The sequence below is a fragment of the Urocitellus parryii genome, chromosome 2 (genome assembly GCF_045843805.1).
Source record: "Urocitellus parryii isolate mUroPar1 chromosome 2, mUroPar1.hap1, whole genome shotgun sequence".
Classification (NCBI taxonomy): Eukaryota; Metazoa; Chordata; class Mammalia; order Rodentia; family Sciuridae; genus Urocitellus; species Urocitellus parryii.
Window position 1 is genome coordinate 162,444,712 of NC_135532.1, and position 15,897 is coordinate 162,460,608.

Consider the following 15,897-nt stretch of genomic DNA (forward strand, 5'->3'; position numbering starts at 1 on the left):
TGTCTTGAATTTTTAAAAAAGGGAATAGAAAATAATAAAAAAAAAACACATATTAGTGATGTGATTGAGTGCTGAAATCTGGTGTAGAACATAAAAACAGCAGTGACACGAACAGCTGCATTTGGGATGAGCAGGTTTAGCAAGAATAGGAATGAGCAAGCTAATGCATTCAATATGCACTAGGCAGCCCCCAGGGGAAAAGTGGAAGATAAGGCAATTCTGTTTTAAAAGAATTTTTAAAGTAAGCTGGCAGCACAAGTCTGGTCCTCCTGCCTCTCTGATAGATATATCAGGAAGTTTATTAGCTACAGATGCCACATGGCTTCTGGCCACTCACCTGGGTACCCAGGTGAGCAGAGAGGAAAGGACAATTGAACATGATTAACAGAGACACTCCATAAATGATTGCCCCAAAGAAGGCTGAAATTAGGAGTGCTGGAAATGAAGAATGCCTGACAACTGAGGATTACAGTGACAACTGAGGATTACAGTAACAACCAGTAAGGGGCTTGAGGGACAGAGACAGAAAGCATGCTCCAGGCAAGTCCCAGGACACCTGTGCAAGAAAGGGCAAGACCAAAGAGGTTGTGGAGGTTAATACAGAGAAGGGCAGAGATATTTGCAAAGAATTGAGAAACGTAGGAAGCAGGCCTCAAGAAGGGTTGGCAGAGAATGTTGAAAACAAATCCTGCTTCTTCCTAGTTTTGTCTAGAGCTGGCTGTAAAATCAGAGAGGAAGGGAAAGAGGAGGAATAGAAGATCTGGAACCAATTTGCAAAGCATGCTAATGAAACTGAAAGTACGGTTCAAATTTCAATATTACCATGTCAAAGGTTTGTAAATACTAGAATTTTGTCTCATTACCTAGATAAATTCATCCTTGGGGTTTAGAAATATTTGTTAATGTTGAAATTGTGTTATGATTTTTTATTGAAATTTTATGATACCGTTAGTTACAATACCTAAAGAGATAGGTAAAAATAAAGTGTCCATAATTCCCATTAGGGAAAGCAAGATGCATTTTTAGAAGAAAAAAATGGATAAACCCTTGGAGTTTAGGTGAGACTCTGAGCACAGTGTCAATAAGAAAAGATGGCTGCTAAATTATGAATAAGAAGAGAGGGATTTTTGTTGTTTTAGAGAGAAAGTGTGAAGAACAGAAAAAAAAAAAAAAAGCCTGCAAGGTTAAGCCCTGCATAAGGGACAAGGCCAGCAAGAGCAAACCTCAGGGGAGTAACCCAAGTGGGTGCAGGAGATGGAGGATGAGGACTCAGCTAAGATCTGAATAATAGATAAAACAATGATTTCAAGGACACCCAGGGGATGGGCCCCCAAGTCAGTGTGTTTTGTCGATGTGATAAGAATTAAGTTTCTATAATGATGAACTCATTATAATAAATGTTCTCTCCTCTCCCTTGAGCTCACAATTGAGAAAAAATGCTTTAAGGGCTTGGGTTGTGGCTCAGAGGTAGAGCACTCGCCTAGCATGCGTGAGGCAATGGGTTTCATCCTCAGCACCACATTAAAATATTGTGTCCACCTATAACTAAAAAAAATAATATTAAAAAAATGCTTGAAAACCCTACCAATGTGCAGAGAGCCGGGGATTTAGAGGAAAGTGGCACGAAGGAAAGTCTGGGTAGAATGGCTCCTTTTTTCTCATATGTTTCTAGGATGACCTGTCACTTAATAATTTACCAATCTTAGTTTTTATCTGCTATAATCCAAATTTCAGAACAGTTGAAAAAGATGGATGTATCAGGGAATCACAGCCTAGACACTATTTATTTTAACAGTGTGGTATAGGAAAAAGCATCTGACTCACAATCAAAACGATAGGACTCTAGTCCTGGACTAGTTACTCTTAGCTTTGGATTAACAGAGTCACTTATTCTCTCAGAGCCTTCCTTTTATCAACTGTAAAATGAGAGGCTAGATCAGACAATTCTTGAGGTGCCTTCCTGATCTAGGATATTTTTTGTTCTAAAGCTTTGTAGTAAAAAATTATTATAAGTTAAATATTTTCTAACTCTGGCAGTTATGGAAAAAGATTGGTACCCATTCTGAACATTTAAAAATAGACACCTGAAAATAATTCACAGATATGAGACGCAAAGTTCTGAGAAGATCTTTTTTAAAAAAAAATTTGGCACGTCATGCTATTATGAAATCCCCATTTAGTGCTTTTATATTTAAACAGTTTAATTGGAATGGAATCCTAAATTCTCCAGATTTTTCTTCTACAAGTTTCTTCTAGCATGTAAATCTCAGTCTGCTTTTAACTTTGCCATCTCAGTTTCTATTCACTTTATGCCCTCACTCACATTGCTTCCACATTATAACACTTCCAGTTTGCCTACTTTGTCCAACAAATCCTGACATCATTCATTTTTCAGTAAGCAACTTCCCAATTCTTTATATCAAGCACTAAGCCTTGAGATTCTGGAAACAAATTATAGGTGAGATTTCTACATGGACCCCCACCCACCCCTACTCTGACGATTTCACCCAGAATACTGCAGAAAGGGAAAGTGACTACCTTTTCACTTAAAAACAATCTTCAAGAATTCACCTTTATTACTAAAGAAAATCTACCTTGTTCTGGTATTTAAAGACATTCAGAAACTGATGGACTTGACAGCTACATACTTAAAGATCTCCATCCAATCCAGGTGGCTATGCTTCATGCCACCACCCAGTTTCCCAAACCCACCCAGAAACATCCTGTTTACCACACAGAACCCAGATCAAATCCCATCTTCTAGACAGAGTTTTTCCTGACACTCTTAAGGAGTTTCCTTGGCCACAGCAGTGTTTCTCTGTGCCACATTCTTAGCAGCAAAAGGGGATGTATTCCTCTGTTTGCAATAGTGCTCAATACCTGTAATGTCTCTAGATCTTGTTTCCTCCAAACAACTATGTAGGAATATGTGCCAGTCTTCTCTGTACTTCCCTAGTGCCTGATGTTGTCATGTGGTTGCAAAGCTCAAGGGGGCATCATGCCCTTCTAAGTAACAACACTTCCATATTTCATTCTGAATGAATGTCAGAGTTGCCAGGAGAAAATGGTTACACATAAGAACATGAAGCCCCCAAATAAACAGATAGTTCCTTCTATATCTATGATATTGATTCTAGAATATAAAGTTGATGAAGGGGGTGGGGCTATGAGGTATAACTCAGTGGTAGAGCATGTGGAATGTGCTTAGTATGTGTGGGTTCAATACCTAGCACTATCTAACAAACAAACAAAAAACAGAATGCAAAGATGAACTTGGAAATAAGAAGAAAAGGTATTTAATTTATCATGGAATAAAGAAAGCTTCATTTAAGGATAAATTTTGTTTCTTGTGCTTGTTATAAGAGAGAACCAATATAAAAGCATCAAAAACCTCTAAATAAGGTGTGGAACAAAAGACAGTAGAGTGGGAGGAATCACTCTTGGCAGGTTGGCCCTCCCAGATGGATGTTCCCTGTGTCCTTAATTAACATTCTATGTGCAGACAGTGATTTCTATCAATGAGGATTATTGGCATATAAATCAAACTCCCTCTTTGAAGCATAGGATGGTCCAAAGTGCAATGTGGTGACATTAGCATTAGGGAAAAGTCTAATACTTGCTTCCTTTAAAGAAAGAAAATTAGGTACATTAGTTTTTAATCAGATAATTTTGTTTGCTTTGATTTTCACTTAAATTTTTCTAGTTGAAATGTAACATAGAAAAACTAATTACCAAATTTTATAAGTAGTTAAGATAATTCTAGTGAGCAGCATTTTTAGAATTTATTTCTAGATTCTTCAGGAGGAAAAGATGCCCTAGTTAAACCCACTAGAAGGATTTTTATGATAAGTAATGGTACCTGTTTTCTTCCCGAAGATCATTTTCCAAGGCTTGAGTCTCCCTCTCCAACTTCTGGGATCTTGTGTAGTCTCTCCAGGCTCTTAGGACCTTCAGTTGGAGTTTCCAGTCAGATAAGGTCCCAGCTTTCCCCAGCTTAATCCTATGATCAAGAATCAGCTTGTGCCAGGCAGAGAAATACCGTTTTTGACACTGCAGTAAAAATATTGGAAAATCACCACTAATGTGTGCTAGTGTTTCTAATATTTAGCACTGAGAGTCCTTTCCTCAGATTTTCCCCTCACACTTTTTCTAATAAATCTAGAAACTTTGATCTTGATGGAAGAGAACAAAGAAAAATTCCTTTACATTTATAGTGATGAGAATTATCCAAGTCATGCAACTGAGGTGCTCTCAGCCTCACAGTTTAAACCAAAATTCCAAATTTCCATTGTGAGGCACTAGTCTCATGGGAAGCTGGAGACACAAGTCATATCTAAAACATGAACTAAGGCACTTGAGAGCCTTGAAAGACCTGCTTCCAACATGATTTGCACTGCCAGGCTGTCTTGGAGCTTAAAATGTCAACCATTTAATTCATTCCTGTTCCTGGCACCACTGATATCCCTGAGGACAAGAGAGCGAAAAGCAACAATTTTAGCTGGGCTACTGATGACCATGTTAGACTTTAGTGAGGAGGTTTAGAGAGACCAACTTAGTTAGATAAGGTCTACCAACCCAAAGGATGTCCTCAGTGTTACTCGTGATCTTAGTCTAAGAAAATCACTGCAACCTAGTCCTTGTCTATCTATTCTATCTTTACTACAAAATTTATGTTCCTTCCTTTCAGCTCTTGGCTTTAATACCAACCATACTATTTCACTATCTATGTTCATGCTAATTTTTCTGTCTTTCTTTTTAGTCCTCTTTCTGCCTGACTACTTTAGGAATCATCTCTCTCAGAAAACTCTTCTATTACCAACCCTCTTCCCAAATGTAACTGCCCACCTACTGTGTTCTCAAGGCCATCTATGCTGTCTTCAATCAAAACACTCTTCATACTGTGTCATAATCACCAGTTTACTGATTTCCACTATACTGTGAGCCTCCTGAGAGAAGAAAATAGGTTCCTAAATGGGAATGGCAAATCTGAGTGTGGGGAGACTAAAACAGGAGGTAAACTCTTGGGAAGTGACTTTACTGGAAATACGAGTGATGCATGATACCAGCTTCAAAGACGTCAGCAGGGCCAGCCCATTTACTGCTTCCTTCTTTATAAAAATATATGATATTCTTTATTATACTTTCTCATTGGGAGAAACCATGGATGGTAAGCTTAAAAAAAATTGTTCCCTTGTCATTATGTCAAATGAGGGCATATTTTCTAGACCTTCACCTTAGATCTTAAAAAGGAGGGGAGAAAGGAAAGGAGGGAGGGAGGAAGGGAAGAAGGAAAGTAGATTTGCTGAATATGGGATATGTCTTTAATCATAACAAAGAGAAGACAGACAGCTGCCAGGTTGAGGGGATATGCTTTTTTCCACTATTTCTTATCTCACAAAATACAGCATAAAAATGATGTTAGTATGTGACACTGTCAAAAGAAAATAACCTATGTCTATCCAGATAAAAAGATTCCTATTGAGTGACTAGGTAAAATATTGTATGCATAGCTGTCTCTAATTTTAACTCTTGGATTATTTCTAATGATGGAGTATTACAAACATAATCCACCTAGACAATAACACTATTAGTAGTGTCTTTGGATTTCTACAGTACTCTTGTCTATAAAGCTTACGTAATTTCCATGTATTATTTTTTTGCTTTGGAGTTTTCAAACCCAGGGCCTTGTGCATGCTAGGCAAGTAATCTACCATTAAACTATATCCCCAGCCCTTTATCTTTTATACATGTGTAATATTATTAATTCTTAGATCATGACAAAATGGAAATTGAAAATAATCTTATGATTTACCTCAGCAAGTTAAAACTTCAAGTGGAGAAAGGGTTAATGACTAAATTCACAAGATAAAGAGTTAGTGGTATACCTGAGTTAGCTAGGAAAGAGAGGAATAGAAAGTGGGATATCTGAGACTAAAATTAAAACATTGTATTATTCTGATTAATCTATTTGGTAATTAACCAATCCTAAAAATGAAGGGCAAATTCTTTGTGGCTTTTGTAATGAAAGAAAACTCTTTATATAAATTAACATGGTAGAAGGGCACTGGTTAGAAACTTATCTGAACTTAGGAGGGAAAAACTGGAGTTTATAAATTCTTTAGTTAACATATTTCTTTAAAATACCTAGTAGGAGACTTTGAGAGCAAAATCAGTTTTAAAGGTCTATTATTCAGTTTCATGACACAGAAGTTAACAGCAACAAAGTGACAGACTTACAGAGCAACTGTTTTCTTGAAATTGACTTGCTATTGGTTTTTTCCTGCCTCCTCAAAAGCTTTTCAATTTCAAAATTTTAAATTTAAATAAAAAGAAATTAAGTACAAATCAGATAGCTGCTTAGTTATTCTTGATTCACAGCAAACATTATTCAGGTAAACCCGAGTCCCATGAATGTACTTGGGAAAGAAATCCATTCTCAGCCCTTCTGTTTTCATTTCGAAGGAAAAGCAGAATTGGCATACTTTACTGACATGATCTACTTATTCTCCCTATTCCTCCTCCCCCACCTAATTCTGCTGCTTCCAGGTCTGCCACTCTTTTTCAGCTCTACATTCTAGTACTATTGTAGTGTTGTATGTCTTTGGCTCTTTGAAACAGAACTATTATTTAACACCATAACTGGGTTGAAAGAGGAATGTATTCCATTTAAACCAAGAGACCTTAAAATTTTAACCAGCTCAGTAATTAGTCTGATTGCTTTCCATTTCTTTCCTACTTTCTTTCTGAATAAGATTAAAAAAACATTTCAATACATTTTCAAATATATTATGTATTCATTTCCTAACTTCTACCATCTGTTTATCAGAAGCTCTGGTAACTAAGACTTGAGATAGGTAAAAGTACCAAAAATCACTGTGGGGACGAGCTATTCCTAAGTACATATATATAATGATTTTTTAAAATAAAATACTACAATGCGAAATTTAGAAAGTTTTAAGTAAAATGCTTTCCTTCCCTCAAAATCTTCCACAAGACATCATTTGGTTGTTAAGGATTCTACTCAAGAGAAGAAATGACAGCTCGCCCTGCTAAATTTATTACCTGCACTGGAGTTGCCCTCATTCTGTTGGCAAGAAAAGCTCTTCCCTGAAGTGTAATCACACTGCTGTCACTGCAAATGATTGACGTTAGGTGGAACAGCAATTTGCTATCTAATCTTCATTGTAATTCTAACCCTGTCACTAGAGATGCTTGTTCTGATTAATGAAGTGGATAACTCATCAAAATTCCTCAGCTATTTCCCTTTTGTCAGAAAGCTCAGTGATAATTGCATCAAAATTCTCTGTCATGGAAAAATAAACAATGAATTGTAAAGAGGACAAAAATGTCAACAAGTTTACAATTTATTTTCACTGAATGGAACTAACAGTGGTGCAACTAGTGGTCAAGGGGAGCTGGCCAAGGCTCAAATGCCAGAAAGAAAGCCACACCACTCCTTGCCTCCAAATAACTCCTGTTGCTCCTGTTCCCAAAAGACAGACAATCTATTGCTACAAAAGGAAGCACTCCCTAACTTCTCTTCTTCCTTTTAGGACCACTGTAGCTAGGCAAGAGACCTCACAGATGTTACAAATAGGCTGGGGTTTGGATAGAGAGGGATATTTACCATGGCAAGATAAATTTCCAGTGGGAAGGACCAGCCCTGAATCTGGCAAGAAAAGAAGTACCCTGTGATCAATCCTATTCCTGGTTTCCATAATTTTGCCCCAAAGAATAGAGAAGAAATCATGGCATCACTCCACCCACAACCATATACATTCCTATAGCTAATTACAGTAGAGGAAATAATTGAGTTCCCAGAACACGGTGTTAAGATTTGGACTGGCTGTTGGGTTCCAAGGAAAAGCCTAGAGACTCAAACTTTAACAATCGCTGCTGTGTGAAACTTCTGTATTTAAATTTTTATCCTTCTTCTTTTAAACTTCTTTAAAAAAAAAGCCCTTATTACATAAATTTAACAAACATATCCAAAAGTAGAACAAAAGAATAAATCTTCACTCCGCTTCAAAAATTATCAACATTTTGCCAATCATGTTCCGTCTGTCTCCCACCACCTTTTTTTTCCTTGAGTATTTAAAAATAAATCCCAGACATCAGACATTATATCATTTTACTCATAAATGTGTCAATATGTACCAGTAACATAAGGACGTTTTGTAAATTCTTCTTAATTCTGCTAAGAAGTTTCAATCAACAATATTGCTGTATTTATCTAATACTCTGTCTCACTCTAGAAGTAGTACAGTTTCAGGCAGCAATTCCTTAGTCTCACTGTATAGTAAATGCTTAACCAATAGATGGTTCTAGCCTCTTTTAAAGAAGAATGACCTTAATACAACCCAAAACCTAACTATTATTAGGATAGGGCTCCTTTCCTCACATAGCCTGGACCAGTTCTCATGACACATTGTCTTTACAGAAGGCCAACCTACAGCTCCCCGTTGTCTTCTCTTTCCCTTCAAGAATTTCTTTCCCACCCATCCCTAGAACCTGCCCACCCTTCTCCACCACGGCCACACACAAACTACTCCAAGAACACAGCTTACCTCAAAATATATCAGACAAGTGCTTGGTTCACTCTCAGGGTAGTCTGACAGTAAGACAATGACATGATGTCATTTGTTCCTCACCCACTCAAGATCCTTATGAATATTCACCTCAAGTGTCTAGTGTTTAGGGAAAAAGATATTCTACTCTGTAAAACTTTAGAGAACAGACTTCATTTATGCCAAAGGCTCTTTTTTTCAAATTTTAAAAGTAAATTTTAATCAATGCTTTTTCCAAAAGATAAAAAAGTATATATAACCCACGTTTAAGAATATGAACCTCTGGGAGATCTGGGTTCCTCATAGGATGAGGAAAGGCAGACAACAGCAAATAAACAAGCAACCTTCTTGCCCCAACAGATAACTGTAAGTGAAAAATGTCTAGAGTTGGCTAAAGTAATATATAATAATGCTTCAAATGCCTCCCGAAATGCATGCCACACATTGTCCTTTTCAATGAACCTGGAGGGGAGAGTTTCATGAATCCCCATGTTGGCATTTCTTTGTTTTTACAGTTTATTTGCAGAGGTATTCCCTTTACTTCTCTCCTCAAATATAGATACTGTTGAGAGGATGGTTGCTACGTGTCAGTTCAGAAATGGTTTTGCTTCAGTGGTGTGTAGGAAGTTCTGATAAAAGTAACATCTTTGAAAAGGAATCATGCTATATGAATGAGTTACTTAACTACAGTTTTCATCATCCTGTCAGGAAAAAAAATGCAAGTTTCTTTTCCATTCATCTCTATGCTTCATTGGTTGAATTTGGGGTGGGCTTTTGGATAGTGCTATGCCATAGTAAACTATCAACAATGATTTCTTTGAGTCATTATCATCTTACTTTCTAATAGAAAAATCTAGCCAAATCAGCAAATCAAAATCTCCCTCCACCCAGAAAATAAGATTTAGGTCCATGACACCCTATCTTTCATTATTCTAACTTTAATAAGCAAGAAAGTTTATAGAGTTTCTAATCTTATTTTTTTAAAAAACAAAAATGCATTATAGAATAGAGTGAGAATTAAGAAGCCCATTTTCCAAATACTGTAAGAATTTCAAAGTTAATCCCTTGTTGTCTCTGCTAATTAGCAGTGACACGTGGGTTGCTGAATCTCCCTAAGAGATTTCACCACAAGATCAAAGAGAAACTAGGATAGGATGGAAGTAGAACATTTCTACATAAAAACAGAAGTTTCCGATATAACAAAAAGACCTGTCAATGAAATGGGTAGGAGAGATGCACGAAGAGTGCTGCATCTAAACTTGTATTTTGATAAGAAAGCATTCGCTGTTTCTGAGACTCTCTCATTAAATAATATGACCCAAATGAGATATAAGATTTCCATTGGGAGAACATAAAATCCAGAGTCAAAGCACAAAGAATTACAGGAATTAAAGGAAACTTGAACCACAGCAACTACTAGAAACACATTCTTTTAAAGTCAGCCTTCCAAATACTGTATCCAGCTATGTTTGTTGGGTCTGTACCAGTGAAGCATTTTGAGGGTGCTGATAAGAGTACCCAGTTATCTGGGTGCTCAGTGTAAGTTACCCAGTTCTTATTATGCATCCATTTGTAGATTGCTGAGTATCTAGGTTTCATTACCCAAGGGCAGCTTCAGTCTCCTTTAGAACCAGGCTAGGAATCTGGACTGGGATCAACATAGTGATAGTTGGTAGTAGGTAGGCCTACCTACTCCACTGGCATTTACCAGGACTGTCCAGCCAAGTCTACATAAAAGTGTGAGGTGTCTAGTAAGTAGACTTTCACCACGACTCAGTTATACCTATATATTAGGGAAGTCTAAATTAGAGGTTCACTACTCATTATAAATGAATAGCATTATCACACTGAAAGACAAGGCAAAGAAAAGAACTAACCTAAGTAACTTTGGAAAATAATATTCTGACTAAATACTATAGGCTAAAAACAAAAATAACTGTACAGATATTATACATTATACGTTAGTACATTTGCTTCCATAGTGGTATATGTTAGTAATTCTGAAACTAGATTTATAGTATACTAGTACTAGACAAATAAATAGACTGTGCATAATGAGAACTGGGTGTCTCATTGTCAGAGAAAGAAGTTACAAATCAGCAAGAGGGAAAGGCTATACTGAACCGGGGTGCTAGATTAGCATTGAAAATATCATTATGACAAGTCCCACTATTATGTACAACTATTATGCACCAATAAAAAAATATGAAGAAAATATCATTATAAATTCACAATTACTTAATATATAGTCAGGTAGAACTGAAGTAAGTTACAAATAATAAAAGGGAAAACAAAAACATGACTCCCTGTGTTGTAAAGCTTTCAGAAGAAGCTCTTGGATTTCAACATGTATACAGATATACAGACACAAATCAATAGAATGTGCATGTGGGCATGGGTTAGTGTACCTACAAACATACATTTCCTAGCCCTATCTGCTGAGAGGGCCTAGAAACAATGACATCCCAGCAGCAGTGAGCACATGGATCTTGGTTTATATAAGACCCTTCTCCAATAAAAGGTTCTGTGTAGAAGTAGATAATTCCAGGAGTTATGCCAGGAAAATAGAAGCTAGACCTGGAATACCTTGTGGTGCCATAAAGAAAGGAAGCACTCAGAAAAGGATGGAAGCATGTTGAAAGGTCAAAGAAGCCAGCTGTAAGATTTTCCAATGGCCAAAGTTGGAACAACTGGACATTAGAGTTAACAATATTAGGTTATAACTCATAGAATAAAATAAACATGGGTCAGTCCATACTAAATAAAATGAATAAATGCATAAGCAAATAAATGGGAGAGATGGCATAGTTCCTTCTAGAAGAATTTTAGTTAATAAATCTAGAATAAATGGGGGAAACACAAAGTCACCATTGACAAATACCATATTAATAATGATTGCAGGCAGGATCTATCACTGGATGCTATAATCAATGGATGAGCATTTTAAGGAGGAACAAGGTATTTACATAGCTTTACAATATCTCCTACAAGACATTTATTAATTATGAAAGAGAAAATAGTAACTTTACAATGGAGAAACCCAGGAGACACAATCAACCAAGAGATCAAGGAAACATCAATAATTATGTACTCCTTGACACAATATACTGAGAAAGGCACGGTATCACTTGTAAGTAATTACATGAAAAATGTTTAATCTCATTCTAAGCAGGAGACAACATCATAAAACACAAATTGAGAGACTTTATACAAAAATACCTGACCAATTCTCTTTAAAAATGTCACGGTCTTAAATGACAGGGTAAGAGTCAGTGCAGAGATACACATCCAGTGTCTCAGGAAGCTGATGCAGGAGGATCACGGTTTGAGGCTAGCCTGGGAAACTTAGTGAGACTCTGTCTCAAAATAAAATAAAAAAGGGCTGCAGATGTAGCTCAGAGGTAGAACACCCCTGGGTGTTCAATTATCAGTACTGGGTGGGGGGGGGGAATAGACGGTAAGAGAGAAACTGTCATGACACACTGCAGGAAACTAAGGAATAATAATTAAATGCAATATGGATTCATGGTTTGAGTACTGGAGCAGTAAAAGGACATCAATGGAAAAACTGGTGATATTCTCATTGGGTCAACTGTTTAATTAATGGTATCAAAATGGTATTATAACAGTGTTAATTTCCCAGTTTTGATAATTACACTATGCTTATGTAAGATTTTAACATTGAGAAAAGCTGGGTGAAGGGTATTCAAGAACTCTCTGTACTATTTTTAAAACTTTTCTGTATGCCAAAAATTATCTCAAAATAAAATCTTAAAAATAATAAAGTATAGGAAAAAATCAAGCAAAATCTCTTGCAAAGTGGAGATAATTTATTCATGACTTGTCTTTTTTCCCTTTCAAATATATTGACACATCCTTTTAAAACCAAGTAGTCTGTCTGAGATGAATCACTAATTCTGTAAAACTATCTATGTGCTTAACATTCACATATAGCAGTTCCATCTAAAACATATATGACTTCTCATTTCAATACAATTTTAAAATTAATTTTTTAGGGAACACATGTCGTATTCATCCCTCATTGGTTGTGTAACATATCATGGCACTTTTTCCTTCTGGCTTCTCAACATGGTCCCCTGAATATTTATTTCTCTCTCAAATTGCCCTTAGAAATCTTACCTATTATTATAGTAGGTCACATAACTCCATCTGCTCACTAAGATCCAGAAGTCAAGAGTTTTTGAAAATCTTTTTAAAAATAACAACCCCAACTTTTAAGATTTCCTCCCACCATATTTTCCTATTTCTGAAAGCAAAACTGATCAAATTTTTTTTGTTCAATATCTAAATAATATGGCTTCCTATCCATCATTCCAAAATGCTGCCATTAAATATGTCTATCTTTTTAAAAAATCACTTATGCTACTTTATTTTTTTTCCTCATACCTTCTTTGCCCATATTATATTCAATTCCTGTTATTGATTCCTGGGGCCCTTATAAGTCTATCTCTATATTTATCAAGATTCCTCAAAATCTTTCTACCATTATCTCTCTCTCTCTTTTTTTTTCATTAAATCTGCTCATTCATGCGTTGATTTTATTAACTTTCACTGCATTTCAGCAATACCTAAGGCCCTGGGTGGGTGTTGTAGGAGATAGGAAAAAATTTATACACACACACATATATATTAGGAAAAATTTTATACACACACACATATATATTTTTCTCATCCAACCATCCCATTTGCAAATCTGTCAAGTAATTTGTTTCATGTGAAGTGTAATAAGTCCCAAATTCCTACTTTTATCAGAGCCCAAGGAGGTTACTCAATTGTCAATGTCAAAATGGCAGTTATTTTTACAAAAAGAGAAAGCAAAAAGAAGAAAGATAAAACGAAATGTAGACCATTAGAGAGAAAAAAAAAAAAACATAAATGTATCATTACTTTGAGATGGGACCTAGCAAAGGGCATGTAACTTGTTCTTTTACCTTCTAAATAACCCAGTCATAATGATGCTTGAGAATATCAAGGTAGAAGTGAAACTTTTAAAAATTTCCAGAGAGCTGTCTATGTAGTTAAATGATATTTTGAAAAGGGTGATTGAGGAGAGTCCTAAATTTATCTGCCAGTTTCCTAGGATCTCACCTAGGCTCTTTATAGTACAAAAAGAATAGCTCCAGAAAGGGAGACCAACATACAGCTCCAGTCTCAGGTCAGCTGGACAACAGAGAATAAATAGTGTGGGCAATTTTGGTATTTAGGATGAGTCTTTCATGGGCTTAGCATTTACTTTATCCCATCTCTGATGCACCTTCTTGTCATTTATACTACAGAAAACTGAATAAAGAGACACTATAATTCCTACCTGGTGATTTTCCTTGAAAGTTTGGATTAATAACTCTTTGAGTTTCCTTTTCCTTTCTTTTGCCACTTTTTCTTCATTCAAAAGAATGTGAGCACTTGGAAACATGTCTTTCTCTGGATTCTTTTGAGAATTTTCTTCTTGTCTTTTCTTCTCTCTGTTAATAACAATTTTAAAATACATACATGTATAATAGAATAACAATGAGTTATTACAACTTACTGTAGTGGAATGAACACTGACAATACATATTTTTAGATTTGGCTCTAAAGTTACATAGTATGATGATTTTTCTGAGTCTTAGTTCTTTACAAAATGTAGGTCAAATGAAATAAAAATTTTTATAAATTATCTTAACAAATAGAAAGTTCTACGGATTATGGGCTGGGGTTGTGGCTCAGAGGTAGAGCGCTCGCCCAGCATGCGTGAGGCACTGAGTTCAATCCTCAGCACCACATAAAATAAAATAAAGAAATTATATCCACCTATAATTAAAAAATAAATATTAAAAAAAGAAAGTTCTATGGATTATTTTAGTAAAATATTTTTATTCAGTTTATCATCAAACCATACTCTGATGAAAATTTGAGAGTAAACAACTACTAAGTATTCTCTAATGTGGATACGCATTCTCACTCTTCATGTTAGGAGGGTAAAAAGAATCCACAAGTAAGAAAACCACTAGGCTTTTATAAGGTTTCTAGGAAGAAAAATAATAAAAGAACCAAGTGTTATTGGGTAAGGAAAGAATGGAGTCTATAGTAGTTCTAAAATAGCTGACCAGAGAAAAATGTAGAAAAATTTAATAATAAGGAAAGGCCTTTAGGTAAGTTCTAAATAACTTTGTTACTCATTCTCATTTTCCTCTTATTCAGATATTCTTTTTCTTTATTAGTGATAATAAGGCAATGGTGACTTTATGTTTATCAGAAAGGAAGGTGGTAACACAATGCACAGTAGGACAATAAACAATGATAACTTGTCATTCCTGCTTCATTGTGTAATAATAATTTAATCATTTCTCTAATATTTATTAATGTCTGTCATTATAAGAAACATTATCTTAATTATCTTCATAAACAAATCTTTGGACCTTAGATTATTTTTTTGTACTATAATTTCCAGGTCAAGGGATAATACCATTTTTATGGCATACTGTTTATTGCCAAATTGCTTTCTGGAAAGTTTAAATCAGTTCATCCACCTAGAAGTAAAGGACATTATCTTTCTTACTGTAATGATGGGAAAGTTTTTAACTTTTGTAAGAAATTACTGGTCAACGAATATTTGTGGAACACCCATTGTGAACAAAGCATCCTGCTATCATCAAGTGTTACTTGTTTTCACAGTTTATTTTAGGTCAGCCTAGTTTTTCCAGGGCTTGGGTACAATCTGAAAAGCAGAGTTGACCTTAGAAAGAACTCACTAAAACACTGGTGATTGCTTTCTGAAAGGAACGGCATCTGGAGGAGGCCTGAGTCTGGCACTTGAAGGAGTGAAGCGCACATCCACTACTGAGCTGTTTTAAATTGGGTAGAAGGAGAGCAATCAAGAACACAGGGGGGAAAGTTGTGTAGGCTGATGGGCGGAAGGATTATCTAATAGGTCTTTCTGGCCTCTCACTTTGAGTAGGCAGGCACTTTAGTCACGTTGTTCCAAGACTTCAGCAGTTCATGCATCAGTGTTATTTCTCAGAATAAATACGTTCATTATTTCACTTACTGAAGCTCATTTTCTGCATGAGGATGGATAATAGTACTACATCCTTGAGGATTATTTTCATTTTCCTCTTATTCAGATATTCTTTTTCTTTATCAGTGGTAATAAGGCAATGGTGACTTTCTGTATGTTTATCAGAAAGTAAGGTGGTAACACAATGCACAGTAGGACAAGGCATAATTACCAAATATGCATATGGAATAAAGAAACATGTTCAACCTTAAAGGTATTATGCAACCAAGACATGCAAACTAATCCAACACCTACTGAAAGTATGAAAGTATT

General features: G+C 35.8%; 1 protein-coding gene across 1 annotated transcript in view; it reads right to left on the minus strand.

Annotated features, from left to right (window-relative positions):
- Ccdc191 (coiled-coil domain containing 191) overlaps positions 1–15,897 on the minus strand; it is a 71,016-nt gene that overhangs the window by 35,264 nt on the left and 19,855 nt on the right. Inside the window, exons 7-8 of the mRNA XM_026395607.2 lie at positions 13,897–14,050; positions 3,860–4,050 (exon numbers count right to left, since the gene is read on the minus strand). Of these exons, the coding sequence (XP_026251392.2) occupies positions 3,860–4,050; positions 13,897–14,050 (345 nt within the window). The remainder of the gene's footprint in view (positions 1–3,859; positions 4,051–13,896; positions 14,051–15,897) is intronic.